Source organism: Python bivittatus, unplaced genomic scaffold (assembly GCF_059951505.1).
Source record: "Python bivittatus isolate LINGU-HERP-01145 unplaced genomic scaffold, Pbiv_v1 ctg000070_np1212, whole genome shotgun sequence".
NCBI classification, from domain to species: domain Eukaryota; kingdom Metazoa; phylum Chordata; class Lepidosauria; order Squamata; family Pythonidae; genus Python; species Python bivittatus.
The window spans coordinates 46,599,321-46,623,826 of record NW_028277034.1 but is presented as its reverse complement, the minus strand read 5'-3'; the positions used below and the strand labels follow the sequence as shown (position 1 = coordinate 46,623,826).

The window sequence follows — 24,506 nt, the reverse complement described above, 5'->3', positions numbered from 1 at the left end:
CTGCCTTGAAAAAGGGAAACAAGGAAGATCTGAAAACTACAGACCAGTCAGCCTGACATCAATGCCTGGGAAGATTCTAGAGATCTTTAAAGAGATCAATCTGTGAGCACTTCAAAAACCATGTGGTAATTATCAGAAGTCACTATGGATTTGAGACCAAGTTTTCCCAGACTATGTATCTTTTGTCAGTGTGGTAACTTATTCATGCTATCATTTACAAAGTATCCAATGGCATTATGGCTGACAAGTAATGGGATCCTGATGACGTGACAATTAAGTGTATATACAACTGTCTCAAACTGTACTCAAAGTGCTCATCAATGATTCCTCATCCAATTGCAGCAAGGCTTTTGCACAAAGCTTAGTCCTGGATCCTCAACTGTACGGTACGTAATACTTATCTGCTGTTACCTTCTGGGGTAAGCAATATTGGTCCAAAACACAGAAAAATAACAAGAAGCAGAAAGCAAAAGAAATGAAAGGCAGAAGATAAGAAGGAAAAAAATCACTAAATGTAATTTAATGGAATATTATTCACTGTACCTCTCCATACCTTTCTATCCAAATCATCCTTGTTTCCATCATCTCCATACACTGATTCATACATTATATTTTTCATACTTGATTCATATATTGTCACATCTCTCTTCTTAAGGATCTCATCAACTCCAACTAAGTGTCTTTTTTCATTCTTCCTTTCCTCTTACCCCATCTTACTTCATATATTTTGCAATTTGGTCCTGTATCATTTTCTCTATATGACCAACCACGTCAACATACTTATTTGGTATTAGTCACACACACTCACATTCCCAATCAAAATGCCTAGCACCACAGGTGTTCCTTATACATTTATCCATAAATACATTAATCAACCAAAGGAATATCATGCTTGTCTTATTCCTTGCTTAATGTTGAACTGTTCACTAAGTATTCCTTTTATTCTTATGCTTGCTTTACTTCTATCATAAACTGTTCTTACCACATTCAGCAACCAATCTTCAACTCCATATTTGCACAGTTCCATAATTTATGCTTATTCACCCTACCATACGCTTTCTCTAAATCAACGAATGTACAATAAGCTTTCTCACAGCCATGTACTTCTTAGTATTTTGCTGAAGAATAAAAATCTGCACATTGCACTTCCTAAAATTTCCTGTCTCTCTCATATCCTTTTGATCAGAATTCTATCAAATACTTTCCAAAACACACTTAACAGACAAATCACTCTGTAGTTTTTGGAGTCACTCTCATTACTTTCTTTTGTGTAAGAGAACAGTAAGAACATTCACACACACATTAAACATAATACAGTAATTCTATAAGCAAACAACGTCTCTATTTTTATATCAATCCAATTTCACCTTCTAAACCTGCAGGCTTACCATTTTTTCAACAGCATTTATGACTTCTTTTCCAGTGTTTTTCCCAGACACTAACATTCAGTTCAGTTCAGTTCCATTCTCTGACGTATCACTCATTTCCATATAAACATCTAAAACGTTCCTTCCAATATTCCCTCGCTTCTATCCCAAATCATTTCAACACTTTGTTCTTAACTCGAGACATTCTGCTGGAGGCTCTTGTTCAGTCTTAGCTCTTTCACTACATTATTTGCAACAATCTTCTTCTTTCTGTCTCACTCCTATAGGTAAAGTGTATAGAGTAATATCCTGTGTTTATCTTTTGCAGCAATCATTCTCTTGCATGTATTTTTTCCTTATCCAGAATAACTTTCACCTCCAAGTATTTTTTCATACTTCCAATTAACACAACTCAGCATACTACTTTAGCACTCTGTTCCAAGCAACTTCAGTTCATCTTTAAGTCCACTTTCCATACATTCTTTTGAGAGAATAACCCTACTTTCTAATACTTTTTCTACACCACTCATACTTTCTCTTCCTGCAGTTCCATTCTGACTTCATTTTTTCCATATCCATTTTTTCCTAAGAGTTTTTTATATGAATTATATACAGAGTCACACATTTGACTCTGGGCAGCTTACAAGATTAAAAACACACAAACCCACCAAACACAACCCCCCAGTGCCCAAGATTGAGTCAACAATGGATGTAAAGTTTAGAAATCAGGCACTGTAGTCAACTAAAAGCAACTTACAAAGAGAGAGAGAAAGATGTGGAATTCAACTGAGCAAATATGATAAAAAACATACAATTAGGTGAGATAGTAAGAGCGCCGGAACAAAAATGTTTTCATTTCACCAATACAGCGTCTTTCCCTTTTATAATGTGGCAGTTTCCAGTCCTTGTTTGTCTTGAAAGGTTTGTTTTAATAGGAAGCACGTGGCACTGATCGTAGGCAACACCTGATCAGTTTCTACAAACCCAGAGATCAACTGATGCATCTGTTCATTGACTTTCATTGAAGACATCATTTTCTCCCAAAAAGCCTTGCATACTGCAATAGTAGAACACATGTACTTATAAAAGACAGAATATATAGAGGTATTTGCGGAATCTTTAGTGAATTGTTCTACACAGCAAAGTACAAGCATCTCAGAAGATGTATCTGAGAAAACCACTAATTGAGATTCACTGATAGTAGTAACATTCCAGTGTTCTTTGTAAGTTAAAAATGGTTGAAATGAAATCACTCATCTAATTTTCTATGAGGATACAAGAATGTATTTTAAACCACCACTGAAAGTATTTTTGTTGAATACTTTAATTTTTTCCAATATTTTAAAGCTTCCACAGCACTCAAATTTTCATACAAAAACTATCTTAGTATATTTACATACATTGCTTTAAACGTTCAAAAGTCTTTGCACAGTAGTAGTGGAGTGTCAAAGCATTTCACAATGATTACAGACTTCAACCCAAATTCACATGCAGTCCACCACGTTGCTAGAGCCGTGACCCATATCACGAATTTGACTGCCCAGGCAAGCGCACACAGCAACTCCTGCCCCAGCTCGGCAGTGAGACACAGGGCCCACAAGCTCCCATCTGAAAAGAAAAGCATAAGAAATGCAAGTCAAGTTAATTTGCTTTTTCCTCATCTTAATATGTTTAGGTTAAAAAAATAGTTAAAAGCTTTTTTAAAAGTTTAGGTTGCAGGCTAAATACATCTCAATCTTATGTACTGATCCAATTTAAAAATACTTTTATTTTGGTGTCTATTTAAATACTTAAGTTCCAATTAAACACAGGAAGAAAAGTTTGCTGAAGACAGAACAGTAAAGACCACATTTAAACAATGATGGGGTTCATATATCACTCTAAGCCACAATGTGAAATATTGTGAAATTGTGGTTTATAAGGCATGGCTTATGGCTTAGCATGTTGAAATCTAGTGAACAGAAATGAATCCAAACTATAATTAAACAAATATAATTCATGACACATATGACTTCAGTCACTGGATGGGTTCCACACTGCACTTAATCGTAAACTATGGTTTGAGTCACAGTGGCCGAATTAACATAGCAAGCTAAGCTAAAATGAGAACCAAAAATCATATTATGGCTTAACGCAATGGATGAACAAATCGTTTAAAAAAATCACTAATTGAAAAGGAGTGCATTTAGGGCCCAATATATTTAAAAACAAGATTTCAGAATTGCCTAAGGACAAAATGTGAACATAACCATTAAACTTCCTGGAGTAAACAAGCTCCATGTAGGAACGAATACTTTCAGATTTGGAAGACAAAGTGAAAACTGGTACATCTTGTACTCAAACTGCAACGCCCACTACTTAGACTCTTAATTGACAAGTATGCAGTTTTTATGAACTTCCAAGTCTATTCTTGTACCTAAGTATTAAATTTTGCTGAATATTTTTCCTACAATGTCTACCTCCATCTTATACTAAAACATGTTCCACAATGAACTGTGTGGGAAAAAAAGCAGTAGGAGAGCAGGTACACATATACCACCCCACATATAACGTATTAGGCTTGTATTCCAGTGTCTCCAAAGCCTCCTTGATGCTACCAATCAATGTAAAAGCCAAAGCTAGATATAGAAGATTATGTCTTATTTCTGGCCTATGCCATTTATAGACATAATTTTTTCAGCTTTTTAAGGAAACAATTCATAGACAAAAGCACCAAATTTGAAATCTTTGTGTGCATTTTTCCTAATATATAAACTTTTGAAAACAATTTTACTAAAGGTAAGCTATGCAGCTTTTAAGCTAAAACTACATCCTGAAGAATAGAAAAGGCTTAATGCCAATCCACACCTTAATGTGTGATGTTTCAAATGCCTTAAAACTAGCCTCTCCTTCCACACCATTCAATAGCCTTCATAAAGAGTTTTGCCTCCTCACAAGAACAAGTGCTTGCTTAAAACTCAATACCTCTAGCTGCTCCAGATTCAAGAACACTTGACCTCCTCAAGGTTGATTCAAACCCCAAAATGTACAGATTTATAATGAGTCAAAGAACTGCTCAATGGGTAGTGTAAAAAAAATGAAAATGATACATTAAAGGTGACTATACCAAAGTCTTCCTACTTTTAATAAGCCAATTGCTACTTCTACTGAACAAGCCCAAGAGGGCTGTGAAAAATCACCCAAAGAGACATTTCATAATGTAAAGAGCGCAGAGTACTTTCCTTTCAAATTGTTAAAGTAGCTGTATCATTTGCAAGACATAGTTTTGTATGTGGTCCTCCACATTGTGAACCACTACTTTCAAAAGCTTTGAGTAAAAAGAAGAGGGTTTTAATTTACCTGTTCGCTACCGGATCAAAGGTTTCCACTGTGTTCAGGTAAGCATTCCCATTATGTCCTCCAACAGCAAAAATTTTGCCCATTAATGTTGCTATGCCAACTCCACCCCTAGGAGTTGTTAGTTCTGCTACATATTCCCACTTATTAGTACGAGGGTCAAATCTCTCAACCGAGCTAAGTGGAGAATTATCATCAAAGCCACCTGCACAAAGACATATAGACAGGAACATGAGTCTTTCAGAATCTAAAGTCTAGCCAGTCTTTGTAGTTAACAGTTTTATATATGCTGTTTTATGGACTAACAATATAGGATGCATACCATATATTCTGTTATTCAAACATCACACAAATGCAACAGATCTGCTACGTGAATTGTTCACACAAGCAATGACAGGTTTATTCTAAGAACTGGATTACCTATCACAACTATTTCTATCCCAGGAAAAACTATTACTTTAGTCTAACATTTGCAAACTAACATTACCAGGTATAATAATGATACATGCATCTGGCAGAAACCCTCGTGGGCAGACAGGTGGGGAGCTGATTAGCAAGTAACATAACAGAAAGCAAACACTGGACCCTCCAGAAATGAAGAAACCTGCTGAAGTCCATTCTCATTCTCTTGAGATTCAGGGACTGGGTTTAAAACCAAAACAGACTCTTTGGAGCCTAAGCTGTCCAAACTCAATGTGCCTAATCAACAATCTCAACCTACTTCTCCAATCCCCACACCTGCTCCTTCATCAGAGCAGTCTTTATGCTCAACAGTCATAGAGTCTGCAGACATGCATACTTTGCTGCAATGGTTCAGTCAAAAGAAGTCTTCCGCTCATGACAATTTGCTTCTATCATTTAAGCTCAAACAAAACTATGGGAATATACGGGGGTCAATAGTGAGAAAGGTCTGAACATTACTCACCTACCACATATAAACAGCCATGAAGTTCACTAACCCCATTGCCAGCTCTCCTTTGACCCATTTCTTTCACTTCTATCCATTTATCAAGATGAGGATCATATTTCTCCACACTAGAGAGAGAAGCCACACCATCATTTCCCCCAACAGCATATACGTGGTTCTGAAATGAGAAAAAGAATAAGATTCTTACATAGTAATCACTATATAAATTCTTACACACAAACAAATATATACACTACTGTGCAAAAGTTTTAGGCAGGTGTGAAAAATGCTGTAAAGTAAGAATGCTTTCAAAAATATATATTGTAATTGTTTATGTTAATGCAAAGTGAGCAAACAGAAGAGAAATCCAAATCAAATCAATATTTGGTGTGACCACCCTTTGCCTTCAAAACAGCATCAATTCTTCTAAGTACACTTGCACAGTTTTTGAAGGAACTCGGCAGGTAGGTTGTTCCAAACATCTTGGAGAACTAACCACAAATCTCCTGTGGAGGTAGACTGCCTCAAATCCTTCTGTCTCTTCATATAATCCCAGACAGACTCGATGATGTTGAGATCAGGGCTCTGTGGGGGCCAAACCATCACTTCCAGGACTCCTTGTTCTTCTTTACGCTGAAGATAGTTCTTAATGACATTGGCTGTATGTTTGGGGTCATTGTCCTGCTGCAGAATAAATTTGGGGCCAATCACATGCCTCCCTGATGGTATGGCATGATGGATAAGTATCTGCCTATACAGTGGTACCTCGGGTTACGAACTTAATCCGTTCCGTGACTCTGATCGCATCTCGAGTTGGTCGCACCCCGAGGCAAATTTCCCCATAAGGTTCAATGTAAATACGGTTAATCCGCCCTCCGAATTTGGTCACAACCCGAGGTAAAATTCCCCCATAAGGTTCAATGTAAATACGGTTAAACAGTTCTGAAACATATGCATTTTATTTTTAAACCACAAAAACATGAAAAAAAGTACAGTACAGCACAGTATGAAGAGGGAGAATGGGGTGGGGAGGCAGTTATTGTTTGGAGGGAGAGTCCCCCTCCAAAAGGACATCAGGGAGATCTCCTTCAGGGGTTTCCTCTCTTCTTTGCCTCTTAGCTGCAGGCTCAGTTCTGGGGAAAAACCTGTCTAAAGTCAGTTGTTTTTTCCTGTGCTGCATAACCCTCCAGAAATGAAATTGCCATGCTGACAAGCACACCAAAAACCTTCTAAAATGCCACAAAACACACCACAAGCCTCACCGAACGTTTCCTTGCTACCGCGATCTTGCCCACAGGAAGTCGCGACCGCATGGCAGCAAGGAAAATGGCCGCGGATCCGGTTCGTAACTCGAGGTGGTTCGCAACCCGAGATAAATTTTTGGGGCCGGAGCTGGTCGTAACCCGAAAAATTCGTAAGCAGAGGCGTTCGTAACCCGAGGTACCACTGTATTTTTTAGCATTGAGGACACCACTGATCCTGACCAAATCTCCAACTCCATTTGCAGAAATGCAGCCCCAAACTTGCAAGGAACCCCCACATTCTTTACTGTTGCCTGCAGACACTCATTATTGTACCACTGTCCAGCCCCTCGATGAACAAACTGCCTCCTGGTACAGCCAAATATTTCAGATTTTGACTCCTCAATCCAGAGCACCTGCTGCCATTTTTCTGCACCCCAGTTCCTATGTTTTTGTGCATAGTTGAGTCGCTTAGCCTTGTTTCCACATCAGAGGTATGGCTTTTTGGCCGCAATTCTTCCATGAAGACAGCTTCTGGCCAGACCTCTTCAGACAGTAGATGGGTATACCTGGGTCCCACTGGTTTCTGCCAGTTCTGTGCTGATGGCACTGCTGGACATCTTCCGATGTCGAAGGGAAGTAAGCATAATGTGTCTTCCATTTGCTGCATTAAGTTTCCTTGGCCGACCACTGCATCTACGTTGCCCGTTTCTTTGTGCTTCTTCAAAAGAGCTTGAACAGCACATCTTGAAACCCCAGTCTGCTTTGGAATTTTTTGCCTGGGAGAGACCTTGCTGATGCAGTCGAACTACCTTATGTCTTGTTGCTGTGCTCAGTCTTGCCATGGTGTATGACCTGTGACATGACACTGTCTTCCACAACCTCACCTTAGTAGCAGGGTTTGGCTGTTCCTCACCCAGTTTTTAGCCTCCTACACAGCTGTTTCTGTTTCAGTTAATGCCTGTGTTTCAACCTACATATGAAATTGATGATCATTAGCACCTGCTTGGTATAATTGGTTAATCATACACCTGACTCTAATCCTACAAGATCCCTGACTTTGTGCAAGTGTACAAAGTGTGCAAGTGTAAGAATTGATGCTGTTTTGAAGCCAAAGGGTAGTCATACCAAATATTGATTTGATTTAGATTTTTCTTCAGTTCGCTCACTTTGCATTTTGTAAATTGATAAACATAAACAATTACAATATATATTTTTGAAAGCATTCTTACTTTACAGCATTTTTTCACACCTGCCTAAAACATTTGCACAGTACTATCTATATACACACACACACACACACTTTATCTTAAATCAGATTTACTAATTTACCTTTGTCAGCATAACTTTAATTATTTCACATTAAAACTGAATTATAAAATTAATGAAGCAATACTCATATTGTATCCAACTGAATAAATAAGTTGAAACTTAATGCAAAATTCTGAAAAAATTTGAACCTTCTCAGATTTTTACACTACCACACTGCAGTATTTCTCTCATTTGTTCTATTCCATGTCTTATTTACTATTAGAAAGTAGCCTCTTAACTGAATATAGAACAGTTGAAGGACTCCATATTATCTTACTATTTCTGCTCCAGCAGGCAATGTTTGCTGTCCATTTCAAGGCTGCTCAAGAGACTTACCAGAAGAGCCACAGAACCAACTCCTCCCCGAGGGGTATTCATAGATGCGACTCCACTCCACTGGTCTGATTCCATGTCATATCTTTCCACCTCACTGAAGCAAGTGTTATCATCTAAGCCTCCAATGGCATAAATGGGGCCTCCGAGAGAGGCAAGAGCAATTCCTCTCCTAACAAAAAGCATACTGTCACTTACCCAGTTGCATTTTAAAATAAAGCAGCAAATGTATCTATAAGGTATAAGTGATTTTATCTTTAACTTATTTAGGTAAGACAGTTCAACAAGTAGTATAATAAAATCCAAATTTTGTTTACTAAAAATAGTTTACTAAAAATAAAAAGAACATATGCAAGTCACCAAAAAAATCCACTAGACTACTGCAAACAAATCAATGACTTCACCCATCAGTGAGCTTCCAAAAACCCATTCAAAAAGATCCATCTTAACTGTCTTATGGAAGACCATTAGGGAGCGTGCCAGATCCAACTCCAGTGGCAAGGTTTTCCATACTATGGGGCTTACTACAAAAAAGGACTACCAGCCCATATCATTTCGATTTCTCTTGGTGAGTACACACAGACTCTAGCTGAAGACGACAGCACTTTAGGTATCATTCAGCCAAGCCATATAGGCATTTATAGGTCAGCACCTGAATTAAACTTGGAAGCCTATCAGTAACTGGAGAATAGATGCTATGCTCACATGGCAGCTCTCATCCACTAACATCCTGGACACTGCATTTTGTCCTCTGAGTTGTCTTCAAGGACAGCCCTGTGTTGATAAGGATGCAGTAATCGAAGTGTCTGGCGATGAGGCCAGGAATTACTGTTGCAAGTCTTCCCAGTCCAGGTAAGGCTGTAACTGATATGCAAGCCTTGGCTCAGCAGAAGTCCCCCTGCTTCCACTTACTCTGGCAAACCAAAATTTGCAAGTATCTCCACAGTAAAAGAACTGCAGGCTTTACACAAGTCTGTGCTACATGATAAATGATCTATTTTCAATAAATACATTTTAATTTCAATATCCCTTCTGCATGTAGAGTTCCCTTTACCATGACCAATCTACTGCCAACTTTTAGAAGCTAGAACTTTTACAACTTGTACTGACTGAAGTATATTCCTAACCCACTCTAGCTACAAATGACAGATTTAATACAACTTTTTCTAACTGATTTTTTCCTTTTAATCTTAAAGCCTCATCTACATTTCAAAGTTCCATTATTCTCTTCCCGTATTACAATTTATTTTGGACAATGAGAAGGGAGGTACTGGATGTATTTAATTACTTGATCCATGGCTACTATGTGATAAACAATGTTCCACATGAATCTACCCATTTCTGATAAGGACGGTACAGCTCTAAATTTACCTACCTTTTGGTATTCATTGATGCTTTCATCATCCATTTATTTGTGAGAGGATCAAACACTTCCATGCTGCCTAGGTGTTCATTTCCATCATGCCCACCCACAGCATAAACTTTACCTGAAATAGCCAGAAGATCAGATGAGATAGTATACTACTTAAGAAGAAAAATAAGAGTAGCCCATTAACTTATTTTTATTGCTATTAAAAATAAGTTTATTACAACAGCTGAAATGTGGCATAATCTGCACAGACATAGCCAATTGTAGTTAAGGAATGTTTTGCCAAGTTAACGGAAATGTTCCTTTTTTTTTTTTAGTAAGAACTTTTTCTTCCTGTATGACTTGCTGAATTAAAACAGTTACAAATTTAAATATTGGCAAATCTCACTTTGCTATTCAAACATTTAATCTATAGGATCTCATTATAGTTCTTGGAACAAACATCCATCCAACTAGCATCTGACATGGGACTGGCTGGAAGGACATCACACCACTCTATCCAGGCTTCCAAATTTGCTGAAACAAAAAAAATTAGCTTGACTTTTCTAGGGATCTTTTCTAAGCAGATGAAGACTTCTTTATTCTGGCACACATTTGACCTAAGAAATTTTTTAATTCTGACATTTTGTATTTGTTGTTTTCTCTGTATGTATCATTACTACTGATTGCTCCTAACAATTTCCATTATGTTTATGAGTTCTCTTAGATATTTTCTTTTAATGAAAAAGCATGATTCAAAAAGCAAAATCTTATCTAATAGTCCATTACTGAGAAGCAGATATTTTGGGGTGGCAAAAGGGATACCCCAAATACAGGAAAACCTGAAAGAAAAGCAGAAGCCCTGCCAAGGGGAGCATCTGAAAATATAGGTCTAGGATTTTAGCAGAACCTATACTTGATCCAGGTGAAATTGCTGCAGAATACTTGCATTTAGTATAAATGAGTAATAAATGAACAATATAATGTTTTTGACCCATTTGTTTAATTGGATTCTCTTTATCAAGTTTTAGGACATGTGTGGAGAAAAGATCACATTTTAGGTCATATTTATGCAGAAATATTAACAATTCAAAAGGATTCACAAACTTTTAAGCACCGCTATATACACACATACATGTAAATCACAAGTACAAGAATACAATTTTGTGTTTGAGAGAGGTTGCTGTATACAGATAGGGCATAAATTGTATAAATGGAGAATTATAAGTTATATTAAGTTTAATTACTAATCAATTCAATTTTGTTCTGGTGCCCTACCTGTTTTTGGAGTGTTGTTTTTCGGCAGATATATACAAACATAACTGATGCATAAACCAATGTATTTGTCATATAATACAATTTATTAGGGGGAATTTCCTAGGTTGAAAAAGTGGGGAAGTTGAGCGCTACACAGGATATTAGTCTGGTTTTTTTCCTAACTACTTTTTTTTTGTTTGTTTCTTGTAGTGTTCATCTTAAATTCAGAGTTGTCTTCCTCCTAGGAGAACACAGTAATTGTGGTTGACAGAATGGCTACAAGGATGGCTACATTATAACCTACAATGAAATACAGAATTATTTGAAAATAGAATTTTCTTTTTACGAACCTCCCACAGAGATTACACCCACATGCCTCCTCCTACTGTTCATTTCAGGACCAAAAAACCAGCTATTTTTATTTATTGAGTAGCATTCAATACTGCGAAATGGGTCACCTGATCCACCACGCCCTCCAACACAGAAAAGGACACCTAATAGGAAAAATGGAATGGAAAATAATACCTTATTTGATAAGATTTAAACAACTAATTATATAAAATTCAGTGGGTATCAAATTACTAAATAATGCATGCTGAACTCATTCACATAATTCTACAGAACAAGAATTTTTCACATCTATACCACTGGCGTATCAGGAAAAAATAAGATACCTGCTGTGTGTTTCCTTGGTGTTGTCCGAATAGAATATTCAAAATCTGGTACTGTATGACTACTTAAATGAAGATGGTAGTTTCTTGCTTCATCTAACAAATCCCTGCATTTTAAGTTCTGCTTGACTATTTTTTCTTTTGCTACAACTCCCATAAGGAAACAAACAGGCAACAGAGGCAAGCGTACCTAGGGGAACAAACATAAATGATGAATTGAACAGCATCAAGATCTAAATTAACATCTTCCCATTATCACACTTTGACAAACAAGAGAATGCCATACTGCAGAACATTTTTGTTCCTACTGCTGTGCTATCCAAGAATATGGGAATTTTGCCTACTCTGATCAGATAGATGACATAGTGTCAGCAATGAATTATAAAAATAAATAACATTTATTTAGCAACAAGTCTGGTTGGTTCAACTAGTTTTAACGATTTAATTTTATCTAGCCAGTACAAGGGTACAATGTGCACATTTCATTAGGACAAAACTACAATGCAAGTGCAGGCTGGATGGATAACATCAAGCACTCTGAACTATTAGAGATACTAGCCAAACCAATTCCTAACGGCCTACTGGTTGAAGGAGTCCTGAAAGAACTGAATATCTTCTAAGCTGAATAACTAAAAGCCTGCATTGATAGAAAGTCTGCCAGGTTAAACATCATGTAGTAAAGATTAGCTCCATTAATGAGCCTACCAGGTACTGTCATTTATTCAAGATGAACTACAGAAATTATGCTGCTCACCCTAGCAGCAGGCAAGCCCACACTAAATGGATAGGGAATATCCTTGAGGACACATGATAATAAATTTAATTCCAATTCCCCTATTAGGCATTCTCTGGCCATCTCATCTCTATGCTGCGGGTTCTCATTTACATAATTATATAGTGCAGGATTGTCAAGATTGAACAAAAGCTGTAACAACAATGGCATTCTTCTGGCTGCTTATTTTCAACCTGGAGGCTTAGGCTGATCTAATCAGTAACTGGTTGGCAGAATACCAGGACATATGAGGGGTGCAGGTTAGATTAATGGAAACCCACTTCCATTTTGTTGCCAAGACTAAATGGACATAAGGAGTTGAATCTAAAGGGTACCTGTTTGGCTGAAGTTAGAGAACCACCTGTGCCCGGTTTATACATATATCATTAAGGACCGCATAAAGGAAATCTGGATGTTTGGAAGTACCATCATAAGTGAGGAAATACTATCAGAGAAACAATACAGGTGATTATAGCTATTACTACTTTGTTATGACAAACTATAATATTAACAAAATGTTTATCCTACTCTCATCTGGTTCTTACCTGAGCAACTATTTCATCTAACCATAAAGCATGGTGCTGGGGATTGGCCAAAAGCCATTTAATAGCAGCACAATAAACTTGCTTTTCATTCTCAATGCTCAGGTCACTTGAAGACAAGAGTTTATGAAGGTGCTGAGGTGATACACTCACAAAGTCTTCACATTCCACCACTTCAGCAAAGTGTTCACAGGCATAGCGGTCAGCCATGTCCATCAAGTCAATACGGTTGTGACTCTCTGCAAAGGCCCTCACTGCCAGGCAATTTGAAGGATGAAAATGCAGCTTCATGTACTCACAGCAAGCTTTGGCCACTATCTCCACTTGAAGAATGCAGGCAGCATATAAGATAGGCTGGACATTGTCAACTGTCAGCGTTAGTCGGGATGAATACACAAACTTGACCAAGTCTTCAATGGCATCACCATCAAAATCTTTGATTTCAATCAATGACTGTTTAGCTTCTGCCATTTCAGAAAGAAACATGGCTTTGAAGTAAGGTATAACACAAGCCAGGGCAAGCTTGTGACAGGAAATCAACTTTGAACCCACCTGCAAGGAAAATATATAAGCATGTTAATAGTAGCTCACGTTAGCTTAAAGCAAAAAGGGAACTGCTGCTAAATAAATTATTGTCTTGAACACCGAAGAGGATTTTTAAAAATAGCTTCTACTGATATTGTTCTGACCACACTACTATTTTCAAGCCCAGAACATTTCCAGTAAGACCAGGATAGCTGATCAACCTCAAATTTCAAATGTGAAGTATTTAAAAATCCCAAAGCGAGATGACAAAATAATAGATGCTAGAATTGGAATTCAGGTGCCCCCCCGCCCCCATTATTTCATCAAGCTACTTTGGCTCATTATTTAAAGGTACAAAGTCCACAAATTAAATAGAATGTTTAAAAACATGTTTACTAATATTTCAGTAAACTGAAAAGTTCTTGCAAATACTTTCATTTTACTTCCACTGCTAGAAAGAGTTACTTATCTCACCGGTGTAAATTTTTTTGGTTTTCACTTTTTTCCCCCACCTGCAGGTAGTTTACTATTACCGTATTTTTCCAACTACAAGATGATACTTTTTTCTAAAATCCTCATGCTAAAAATTGAAGGGGGTCTTATTCAAGGAAGTAAGGCGAGGAGAGAACCGTGCAGTTGCAAAACTGCCCATACATTGTCTCTGCAAACAGGCTTCCTCCTATTGCTAGCCTCCAATCACGAGTGAAATAGCTTGACTCTGCAAACAGACTTCCTCCAATCACGAGCCTTATGTAACTGACGTCAGCTGATGCTGAACAAACTAATTAGAGGAAGTCTGTTTGCAGAGACAAGCTATCGGCAGTTTCACTCGTGATTGAATGTAATCAGTTATGCAAAAGAGCATGGAAATAGAGCTGCAGAGAGACAGTTTGGACCTCCTCCCACTGAGTGTAGCAGGTAAGTGTTACCTAATTACTAAATAAAAATGTGTTCTGCGCTATCTTTAAAATATTGCTTTCTTAACTTTGGGTTGGAAAAGTGGGGGTCATCTTGTACATGGGGGCGTCTTATTGATGGATAAATATGGTAATTTGTATTTATTCAGTTTTGCAATCAGCTGTCCTTTTCATTATTTACAGACAGCTAACTGAGCCAAAGCTATGTCTAGTCAACTCCTCTATACTTTTTTAATGCTGTATGATAAATTACACACATGTAGCGGCCCACCTTTTATGTTACAACAACTTTCTCCCTAACCATTAGCTAAACTGCTGGGTGCAAAAGAACGTTTGTTCAGCTATAAACTGTTAATAACTATTTCCACAATACATTATAACTCAATGTAGCTACCTTAACTGTTCTCCATTTAAAATAAGGAAAATAAACTCACTCTCTTAACATGGGGGAAAGTGGCATGTTTATGGAAGAATTCCTCCTACTTGTTGCAAAAACTCCCACTATACTTTAATTTTTTATCCTACAAGTTCATTCAATGGTACATTTTATGCCAGTTAAATGGACTCATCTAGGCACTGTATTTCTAATAGTTCTGCACCTCTGAATTAGAGAGAAAGTGAATGTCATTTGTGTTCAGATCCATCATTACACAGCACCATTGCAGGATTCCCACAAGCACCAACTGTTCTATTAAATCTGCAAGATTTCTAGCAACTTTTAAATAAAAAGAGTGAGGTAACTGCTTAGAAATTAATTCCCAATCAGCTGAAATACAAGCAATGAAAAGCAAATACATCTTCTAGTAATTCACAAAATACAGGGGAATTCCATACAGAAATTCAAAAGTTACACATATAGAAAATATGGATCACTACCTTTAGCGTCACATCACAAAGCTCCCCAGCTTCATAGAAATGGAGGAGAGAGCTGTGAAAATCCTTCCAAGCTTCATTTGCTTCAAATACAAATGTTTCTTCTTCCCCATCACTGTTCAAAGGTGTTCCTTCCTGCTTTTGATGTCTTTTTCCTGTTATCATATGTTTTCCTTGCTCTGGGATCATTGACTCAGAAGCCATTAGCTGCTTATCTCTTTCCAAGTGTACTGTTAGTCTCCATGAAAAGACACAGCACACAACCTATTACGCACACCAGCTAAACATCCATTTGAGTACAGCCAGTATCTTCTGATTTTTTAAAAAACAAAACAAAACAGAAAATAGATTAGGCATTTCCCTCAATAGTATGCCTGAAATACATACTTCCAGAAATACTTCGCCAGCTACTATTCTGCTTCTTTGAACAGATCAATGCACTATAAATGGAAAATCAAGAAAGGGGCTTGTAACCTAGTCTTTGAAGTATAATGGAACTAAAATTAATATATTTTGAAAAACGACTGAAGCAAAGAAGCTGTGGGGAAGGATAAAGCACATGAGCACTGCCTTGGACATTTAGGGGAAGTTCAGGATGCATATTTTCTTTATTTGCTGACAAAGGACACACAAGATTCTGCAAGTCTACACTTCTGCAAGTGTAGCAAGAAGAGTAAAAAAATCACTGAAAATCAGGGACTTTTCTACTTAACAAAAAATGGATCATGTCACACTGACAATTTTTGGCATTCTATTGAACTGAGAGTTAAAACTGCAGGACATTCCTTTTCCTGGATGCATACATTGAAAGTTTTTTGCAATGACCATGAACACAGTTCAGCCGAGTTCAGAATCCAGTGTAAATTAAGAACTGTGAATCAAAATAATTATTATTATTTAAAGGAGATTAGATATTTTTATTACAGACATATACGTTTACTGTTTTACTATTTAAGCTAACCACACTTTTAAGCATTTTTTTAATTACTATTCCCATATGCTGAAGAAACAGAGATGAGAGGTAAAATCTGAACCTGAATACAATTCAGTCTCTAATATGGGGCCATTTTAGCTCAATGACCAGATAAAGTCATCAAAGTTACCAGTTATTCAAACAATGGTGTATGCTCTAAATCAGTGGTTTCTGAACTACAGCCTAGGGCATACTCCTGATTGAGAAATTTTGTAATGGTGGGTAAATGCCCACAACAATTTGTGCACTGCTACTGGTGCTTCTTGGCAAGGTATGGTAGTGGGGTGAATCATCAGTTCCTCCAGAGCGTAAGTACGTAACATGGAAGAGTTCTTGTTCATCAAACAGGTGAACAGATTTATTTTATTCAATTTGTGTACTGATGAGGAAAGGATTCTTAGGTGGGAGCTGGAAATTTTGATTTAACAAGTAATGATTCAGTCACAGAGACAACTACCCATACTCATAACTGTTTTTTTTCTCCAAATGGAAAATAGGTCATATTATAAAAAAGAGGATAAATGCTCTTGGTTTCATGTATGTAGCAGATTTCCCACCCATCCATTCCCCCTGGTTTGTGACCATCTTGTTTCGGACTCTGATTGCTAATTTGAGGAGTCAGAAAAGATGATCTGTTACTGCTTGAATTGACCCTGCATCTGATCCAAAGAGATGCCATAAAATGTCCCTTATTTCCTCCACTGATATAAGGGCAACACAAAACCCCTTTAAGTAATTTACTTAAGAAATAACAGGATCACATCAAAGATTATACTATAAAATGGTTAAATCTAAAATCAAGTGTTAAGCTAACAATAGATAAAACAATCTGCTTAAAACAGCACTAGCAGGGGAAAATACGAAACTCAGAATGCCCACACCTTCAATATACATATCTCCTATTTTGTTTGGGCACAGGACCATGCCAAGCATACTGCTATAATGAAAACAACAGCCAATATACCCAATAAAGAAACTCTATTTGTGGCATCCAAAACCATGTACCCAAACCTGAGTGTGTGAACTGTATAAGATGCTACAGATTCATACCTTGCTAACAGTACTGCTGCAGCTAATGCTTCACTGTGCACAAGTCACTGTCAAACAAGCAACTCCAAGCAAGTAACACTTATTATTCCAACATATGAACAAGGGTCTAGGGGTAGGGATCTCACAGTAGGCTTTGAGTTACTCAAGAAGAGCACCTGACACACATTCAGGTACAGCCCCCTTGCCCATCAACAACAACTACCACACTGGCGATGCCTCTTTTTACTTTGTCTTGTTGCTGCCTTAGTACATGAGATGTTTGTTCTCACTCGAGGTATAAATGATCAGGCTCAAATCATCCTACTAGGACACATTATGCGAAGACCTAACTCTGCAGAAGGCTCTAATGCCGAGAAAAGTGGAAGGAAAGAGAAGAGGACGACCAGCAGCAAGGTGGGTAGACTCAGTTACAGTGGCCACGAATGCACTGTTGGAAGACCTGAAAGACCAGGTTAGGGACAAATCGTCATGGAAAAAAATCTATCTATGTGGTCGCTAACAGTCAACAACAACTTGATGGCACATAATCAATCAATCATGACAGAATGGGCAGGTTCTTTTGTTCATGTATTTATTTTAAATCTGGGAAATAATTAAAATGTGAATTCATGGGGAACATTTTAAAAATATGCATTTGTTAAAATTTAACAAATAATCAAAGCAATTTAATACTTAATTTTTCCCTACACATTAAAAAATGTGGGCTTTTTGCAATGAAGCCCTCTACAAACCACACGAAAGTCAGCAAGGCCCTCAGCCCAATGAAAACTGACCGCCTCAACTTCACCTTAAGACATATGAAGCAATGAGAGGACCTACCGTATTTTTCCGACTATAAGACAATACTTTTTTCTAAAATCCTTACGCTAAAAATTGAAGGGCGTCTTATTCAAGGAAGTCAGCCAAGGAGAGAACCGCGCGGTGGCAAAACTGCCCATACTTTGTCTCTGCAAACAGGCTTCCTCCTATTTCTAGCCTCCAATCACGAGTGAAATAGTTTGACTCTGCAAACAGACTTCCTCCAATCACGAGCCTTATGTAACTGACATCAGCTGATGCTGAACAAACCAATTAGAGGAAGTCTGTTCGCAGAGACAAGCTATCGGCAGTTTTACTCGTGATTGAACGTAATCAGTTATGCAAAAGAGCATGGAAATAGAGCTGCAGAGAGACGGTTTGGACCTCCTCCCACCGAGTGTATCAGGTAAATGTTAACTAATTACTAAATAAAAATGTGTTCTGCACTATCTTTAAAATATTGCTTTCTTAATTTTGGGTTGGAAAAGTGGGGGTCGTCTTGTACATGGGGGCGTCTTATTGTCGGAAAAATATGGTAAGCAATATGTTCTTAAAGTCCCTTTGAAAAGCTGCCATCCCTAGCATTTCTGGGTGGAGAGAGAGTTGTTACATGCAATCAAGAAGTTGGCAGCCACCATGTGATTGGTTTATATTTCCAGGTTCAGTCCCAGAACATAATAAGCTCATACAAATATCACCTCATACAAATCTTTCGAATTACAAGAAAACATATGCTTGTTGGGTTGGAAAAGTGGGGGTCATCTTGTACATGGGGGCGTCTTATTGACGGAAAAATACGGTAATTCACATCTCAAGTCAATATGATACTGCTACTTGTAACACTTCTGCATGACAGGCCCAGTGGTTTATGTAATACAAAGTAGGCAAAGCAGTACCAGTTGTTACAAAGATAAAAAACCATGCACAATATTTCACTCACAGAAATAACTCTCAAACAATATAAAAGGCACACAACTTATCCAAGAGCCTAGAGATTCAAGCGTCTGAAGCTACTCCAGATAAAACCAGAAAATGTCAAGTCCACTTCTAACAATGTTAAAATGTTCCACTCTCTTCCCAACGGAATACAAGCAACAATGTCTCTTCTCCCTCCCCTCATTGCTAAATATGGAAATAAATCTCCATCACAGGCCTTATCCTTCAATATTACTTGAGAGGAAAGCAATCCATATTTAAGATTACGCCCTCCAAAGGAATAGGCAGAAAACAAAATTAGATAAATAAAAATCCTATGGAGCTTGTTATCCTAGGGTTGCCAACTGCAACCAGTCTTGGATATTTCCTTTCCATGAAATGTGTGAATGTGTCGTATTTGTATATGCACATGTGTACACAAATATCTGCCCAAAACTATATTCATAAGTTATTAATTACTGATTAAAATTAATTTGCTATAAAGAAAGATATCTCACTTATCAAAATAATTGCACACCACCTATATGTACCAACTGTTCTCTCATATACTGAAAGACACACATACCCCTCCATTCTTGCAGCAGGGGAAAAAAAACAAGATGCAGAGAAAAAGGAAAAGGAAAGAAGGAAAAGGAAAAGGAAGAAGCCTAGTTTAGAATTTACAGAATGAGTTAAAATTCACTGGGCAAAATATCTTTCCCAAACAAATGCTTCAAAGATACTCAGCAGAGATGTTTCTACTTTTTGCCCATTTCTTTTTTGCAATAGTCTCTATTCTTATCAATGGAGGTAAAATACCTCCCATACAAACCTCTTTGGAATTCTGTCTCTTGTTTTAAGAATACTGAATACAAATATTAATAATTGGAATGACCATCCACAATATTTTAGAATTTACTCTATGATTAGACTCCCCCTGCTTTATAAAACTGCTATTATTACATGAAACTCTAACTGAACAGGTGGGAACACTGCCTGATTTAGTTCCATTTTACAATGCATTTTTTAAAAAGGATATGTTGATGCATAACACATATTTTAATCAAATTTTTTTAGAAAAGTTATAATGAATGTAATTGTTTATATAGTGCACCTATGTTAAGTGTCTATGACATTTAGTGTGACTTAGAAAAACTAAAGAGATGACTGTCTTCAATTTCCAATATTTCAATAAAGCAAGAGACAATAGCTTCTTCAAAAGGCCTCTGTGGCATATTCAACAAATGGAATTAGAGTAGGGGAGACAAAAAGAGTAGCACTGGGAAAGTCCTATCCCCAACCTTTTGATATTACTGTAGGATATTCCACAACGTTGGGACTCTTGATTAGTGCTGGATTCCCCAGTACAAAGTCCCATGAACACATATAGAAAGGGATACAATCTCCTGCTTCCCATACTATTCATGTCTTGTGCATGCAAAGCTTTAATAATCTTAACATGAAAAGAGGTGACATAGGGATGTAAACATGAACAAGCTTACTAGCTACACAGTCTTTTCTAAATACAGTAACTACATCTAAACTACATTTACTGCAAAGGTGAACATGCTTCAGATTTATACAGGTAGTCCTCAGGTTACGACAGCAATTGGGACCAGGATTGCTGCCACTAAGTGATGCGCTCGTAAAGTGCAATATCATGGGACTGCATCACTTAGCAACAGTAATTCCAGCAGTCCCAGTTGCTGTTGTAACCCCATGACTACATGGGTCATTAAGGGGGAAAAGGTGGGAGCCCCAGGTAAGGAGCACAGGGGGGTGGGAGTGCATTGGCAGGCCACCAAGGGCTGTGGGCAGGCACTAGGTAGCACAAATGGGTCAGTGAGGGCCACAGGTGGGCACTGGGGAGTGCAGGTGAGCCAGCGGGGGCCGTGGATGAGCACACACTATGGAAGGACAGGGGCTGGGGAGGCAGCAGTGAGGGACAGAGGAATACAGCGGCATCTTCATCTTGACCATGCTGTGCAGGACAGCCAAAAGGGCAGAGATGGGAGGTGACAGGCAGATATCCCACCTGAGCCGCCTTCCAGGGTGGCAACAGTGATGGAGAACTCCGCGGGGTTCCCATCCAAGGTTGTACCCATCGCCTGCGCGGGTAGTGGAGCTGGTGCTGCTGTTGTCCACACTGGTGCTTGGCTTGCAAAGTCCATCTACATCCAGTTCCTCTGGGATTGCCTTGGTGCGGGCAGCGGCCCCAGGGGTAGAGAGGCCACCAGCAGCTGTCTCACAACACTGATTCCAGGCAGCAGGTGTGTGCATCCATTGCTTCAGTGTCTCCTTCCCCCCTTGACACTTCCCTCTTCCCTACTGCAGCCCACAGCACTTGTAAGGTGGAGAGCCACTCCTCTTTCTGCTCCCGGATTTGCAAGGGTAGACTGCCCTTGAATAGGGACCTCTTCTGACCAGGCCGCCCTACAGCCTACAGACGCCGCAAAGAGGGTAGAGAAAGGCCAGGCAAGGGAGGATGGTTGGGTCCCGGAGACAGTACCATTTCCAGATCCAGCCCGATGTTGGGCCCTTCCAGGGCCAGGGGAGTGGGGGAGACAGTGTCCAAGAAATGGCTCTTTTCCTGGCCTGTGCCTGCTGATTACTCCAAGGACAGCCCTGTGGGTTAGACTCTTTCTGCTAAAAGGATTTCTAGGCTGTTGGGGGTGGCAGTGGCAGAATACAGCAGCCTCTTCGTCTCAGCCATGCTGTGCAATGTGGCCAAAAGGGCAGAGTTGGGGGGGGGGAGAATGGCAGGGGGCGGAGTCGGAGGCAGTTTGCGCAGGGGTGGAGAACGTGACCACAGGACTCTGCAACCGTCGTAAATCTGGGCTGGTTGTTAATTGCCAGAATTTTGATCACATGACCGTGAGGATGCTGTGATGGTCGTTAAGTGCAAGGACCAATCGTAATTCCATTTTTTCAGCAATGTCGTAACTTTGAATGGTCGCTGAACCCAAGGACTACCTGTACAACTAAATCTAGATAAACAGCAATTAAATGAGGCAAGGCTAGAACTGCAGAATTCAATGCCTGGGCACATACTCAATTCAAGAATTTATCTTTAGGATCAGAACTAAAACTGGAAGCAAGAATGAAACAGTGAAAAAGTATCTCCAGTCAAAGGAGGAGGAGAAGGAGGAGGAAGAGGAGGTGGTAAGAGGTGGGAAAGAGCTTGCACACACATTCTTTCACATGCAAATTGATTCTAAATTCTATTTGCTCTCACTCCCAGTTTCTACATTCCCTGCACTAAGGCTAACCTTTAACATATGCATCGGGGAGAGGAATGTAGAATGACAGAATAGCTTCCTGCCTTCACTATTCTGTGATCCACAACTCAGCAGACCAGATCACTATTACAAGGCAATACTACACCAAAGTGCAAGGAATGGGGGAAAATGTTTGTGTGTATGCATATGAATGGAATGGTACTTTCTTATACTTTGAATTTGATTGATGCACATTTGCCAATAGAGTTAGACATTAATCAATATATTCTTTATAACAAAAATGACATATCTCTACCAATTTATAATACAAGTATTAAAACAACGTTAACTGGAAAATAACATCAGATAAATAAAATAACATAGCTCAGTATGAAAAAATTCCAACATTTTATAGAATATGAAAGTATTTTGGGTTAACACAAAGGTTGAAAGAGAGGGCTAAATTTCTTTAGGGAATTAATTTTGCAAATATAGGTGAATCAAGTAGCTTTCTCTGCAATCATACTCAGAGATAAGATTTGAAGTTGGCTGCGGAGATCAATCAAAAGGACCAAGGCAAGTTTACACAAGTGTAATTGATGCATAATCTGGTCTCAAACCATTCTGCACTTTCAGCTGAGTCCAGAAACTGATCAGTAATCAATACAACTGATGCAAAATTCAAGCATTGGCTTTACAATTCAGAATGGAACATGTACATGATCTTTCTTAATAAAATATAAAAATTATGCTGCTTTGATGGAAATAAATTTGATATATGTTTACAGTTAAAGGACCTCAAGAACGAACCATTTATGTTGAAAGCAGTTGCAACAAAATTTGACACTCAACCTTTGATGTTAGGGAAGTCTAATTGAGCCACATATGTTTCAAGATCCAGCATTTTCTGTGTATAGTTTATCACAGCAGTATTTTGAAAATTCCTGTCCACAGCAGTTAAGGCTAACAATGCAAAAGCAACAAGAATCCTAAATAAGATGACAGAGAAGAGCTTAAGTGCCAGCACCATACCTTTCTCAACCAGATAAACATGTGTATGTAACTTCTTTCCATTGAGTTCCTAGTTCAAATAACTATAAATGTTTTACAGACTTCACTGGAACCATAAGCAGGAAGCAATTAAATAGTGGAGCAATTCTGTTTCGATAGTACCATGAATCTTCAGTCAGTGGTGTTTATGCATTAAAATCATCTCCTCCCTTTTATTGTTCATTCAAAGGTCATCACCCTTAGCATTAATCATCCTTTCCCCTTCCCTCTTGAAATTATACATTTCTTTGTCAGTCTCTAAAACTCATATATCGTCACATATATCTGAAACATACTCCTACTCAAATGGTTTCATCTTACACAATTTTCTCATGTCCTGCATTACTTCATCTTGGGAAATTTTAAAAATTTCCTGTATACCTACAAAGAGAACTTGGTCCTTCCCCAACTGCAAATCTTCTATTTCATCCAAGCAGACTCTCCCCACCTCCTTTCCAAGGGCATTTTCCATCCATCCACACACAAAAACCTCCCAGCACATAAATAAAATACGTCCAAAATGTAACCCTCCCAAGTTTAGCACCAGTCCTTCAGCCTTTCTCGACCGTGGGTCCCCAGAGGTTCGTGGGCTATTATTCCAATCCAAGCCACCATGACTGAGGGTAAAGAATGAGCTGTAGCCCAACACCAGCTGTCTTTCCCCACAACTACAGCCTCAGTTGCCCTTGCCCGACACAATTCCCACCCCACTCCTCCATTTCTTCTCTCCAATTGTCCCTCCGCAAGAGGTCGGCCCCTCAACCTGCTTGTAAACGTCAGGATGCGATGTAAAGAATGCTTTTTTAAGAAGAAAAGTGTCTCTAAGCATGTACAGAGTTTCTTCGTCTGGCGAAGGCAAAACCCCGAATATATATGATTGCAGAAGCCTGGCTTTTCGGGAAAGCTAAATCTCCAGCCCTCTCCCCTTTCAAGATGCTGCACCCCATCGTCCCCTCACTAAGCCTCCCAGCCCCCTTCCTCCATCATAAGTTACGGCAGCCGCCTCGAGGACCGTTACCGTCCACGCGCGCCACCGCAAAACGCTCCCCGTCCGCCAAACACGAATGCTGTTGCGCAGGCGTCGTGGTTTGGCGCGGGGAGA

General features: G+C 38.7%; 1 protein-coding gene across 8 annotated transcripts; it reads right to left on the bottom strand.

The window, feature by feature from the left end:
• Positions 1–2,607: 2,607 nt before the first annotated feature.
• On the bottom strand, positions 2,608–24,506 carry KLHL8 (kelch like family member 8). 8 transcript variants are annotated; one of them, XM_088133086.1, is made up of 11 exons: positions 24,423–24,487; positions 21,172–22,123; positions 15,404–15,712; positions 13,089–13,637; positions 11,775–11,961; positions 11,451–11,594; positions 9,871–9,982; positions 8,499–8,667; positions 5,629–5,788; positions 4,707–4,908; positions 2,623–2,975 (listed from the first exon to the last, which is right to left on the bottom strand). In XM_088133086.1, the coding sequence occupies exons 3-11, from the start codon at positions 15,602–15,604 to the stop codon at positions 2,852–2,854; spliced, it is 1,848 nt and encodes a 615-aa protein (XP_087989212.1). In that variant the 5' UTR covers positions 15,605–15,712; positions 21,172–22,123; positions 24,423–24,487; the 3' UTR covers positions 2,623–2,851. The 8 variants fall into 8 exon arrangements, 7 of the variants coding, with proteins under 7 accessions (XP_087989215.1, XP_007420759.1, XP_087989214.1 ...); XM_088133087.1 differs by lacking the exon at positions 24,423–24,487 and adding an exon at positions 23,387–24,396; XR_015794626.1 differs by lacking the exon at positions 24,423–24,487 and having other exon boundaries at positions 2,608–2,975; positions 5,633–5,788; positions 21,172–24,400.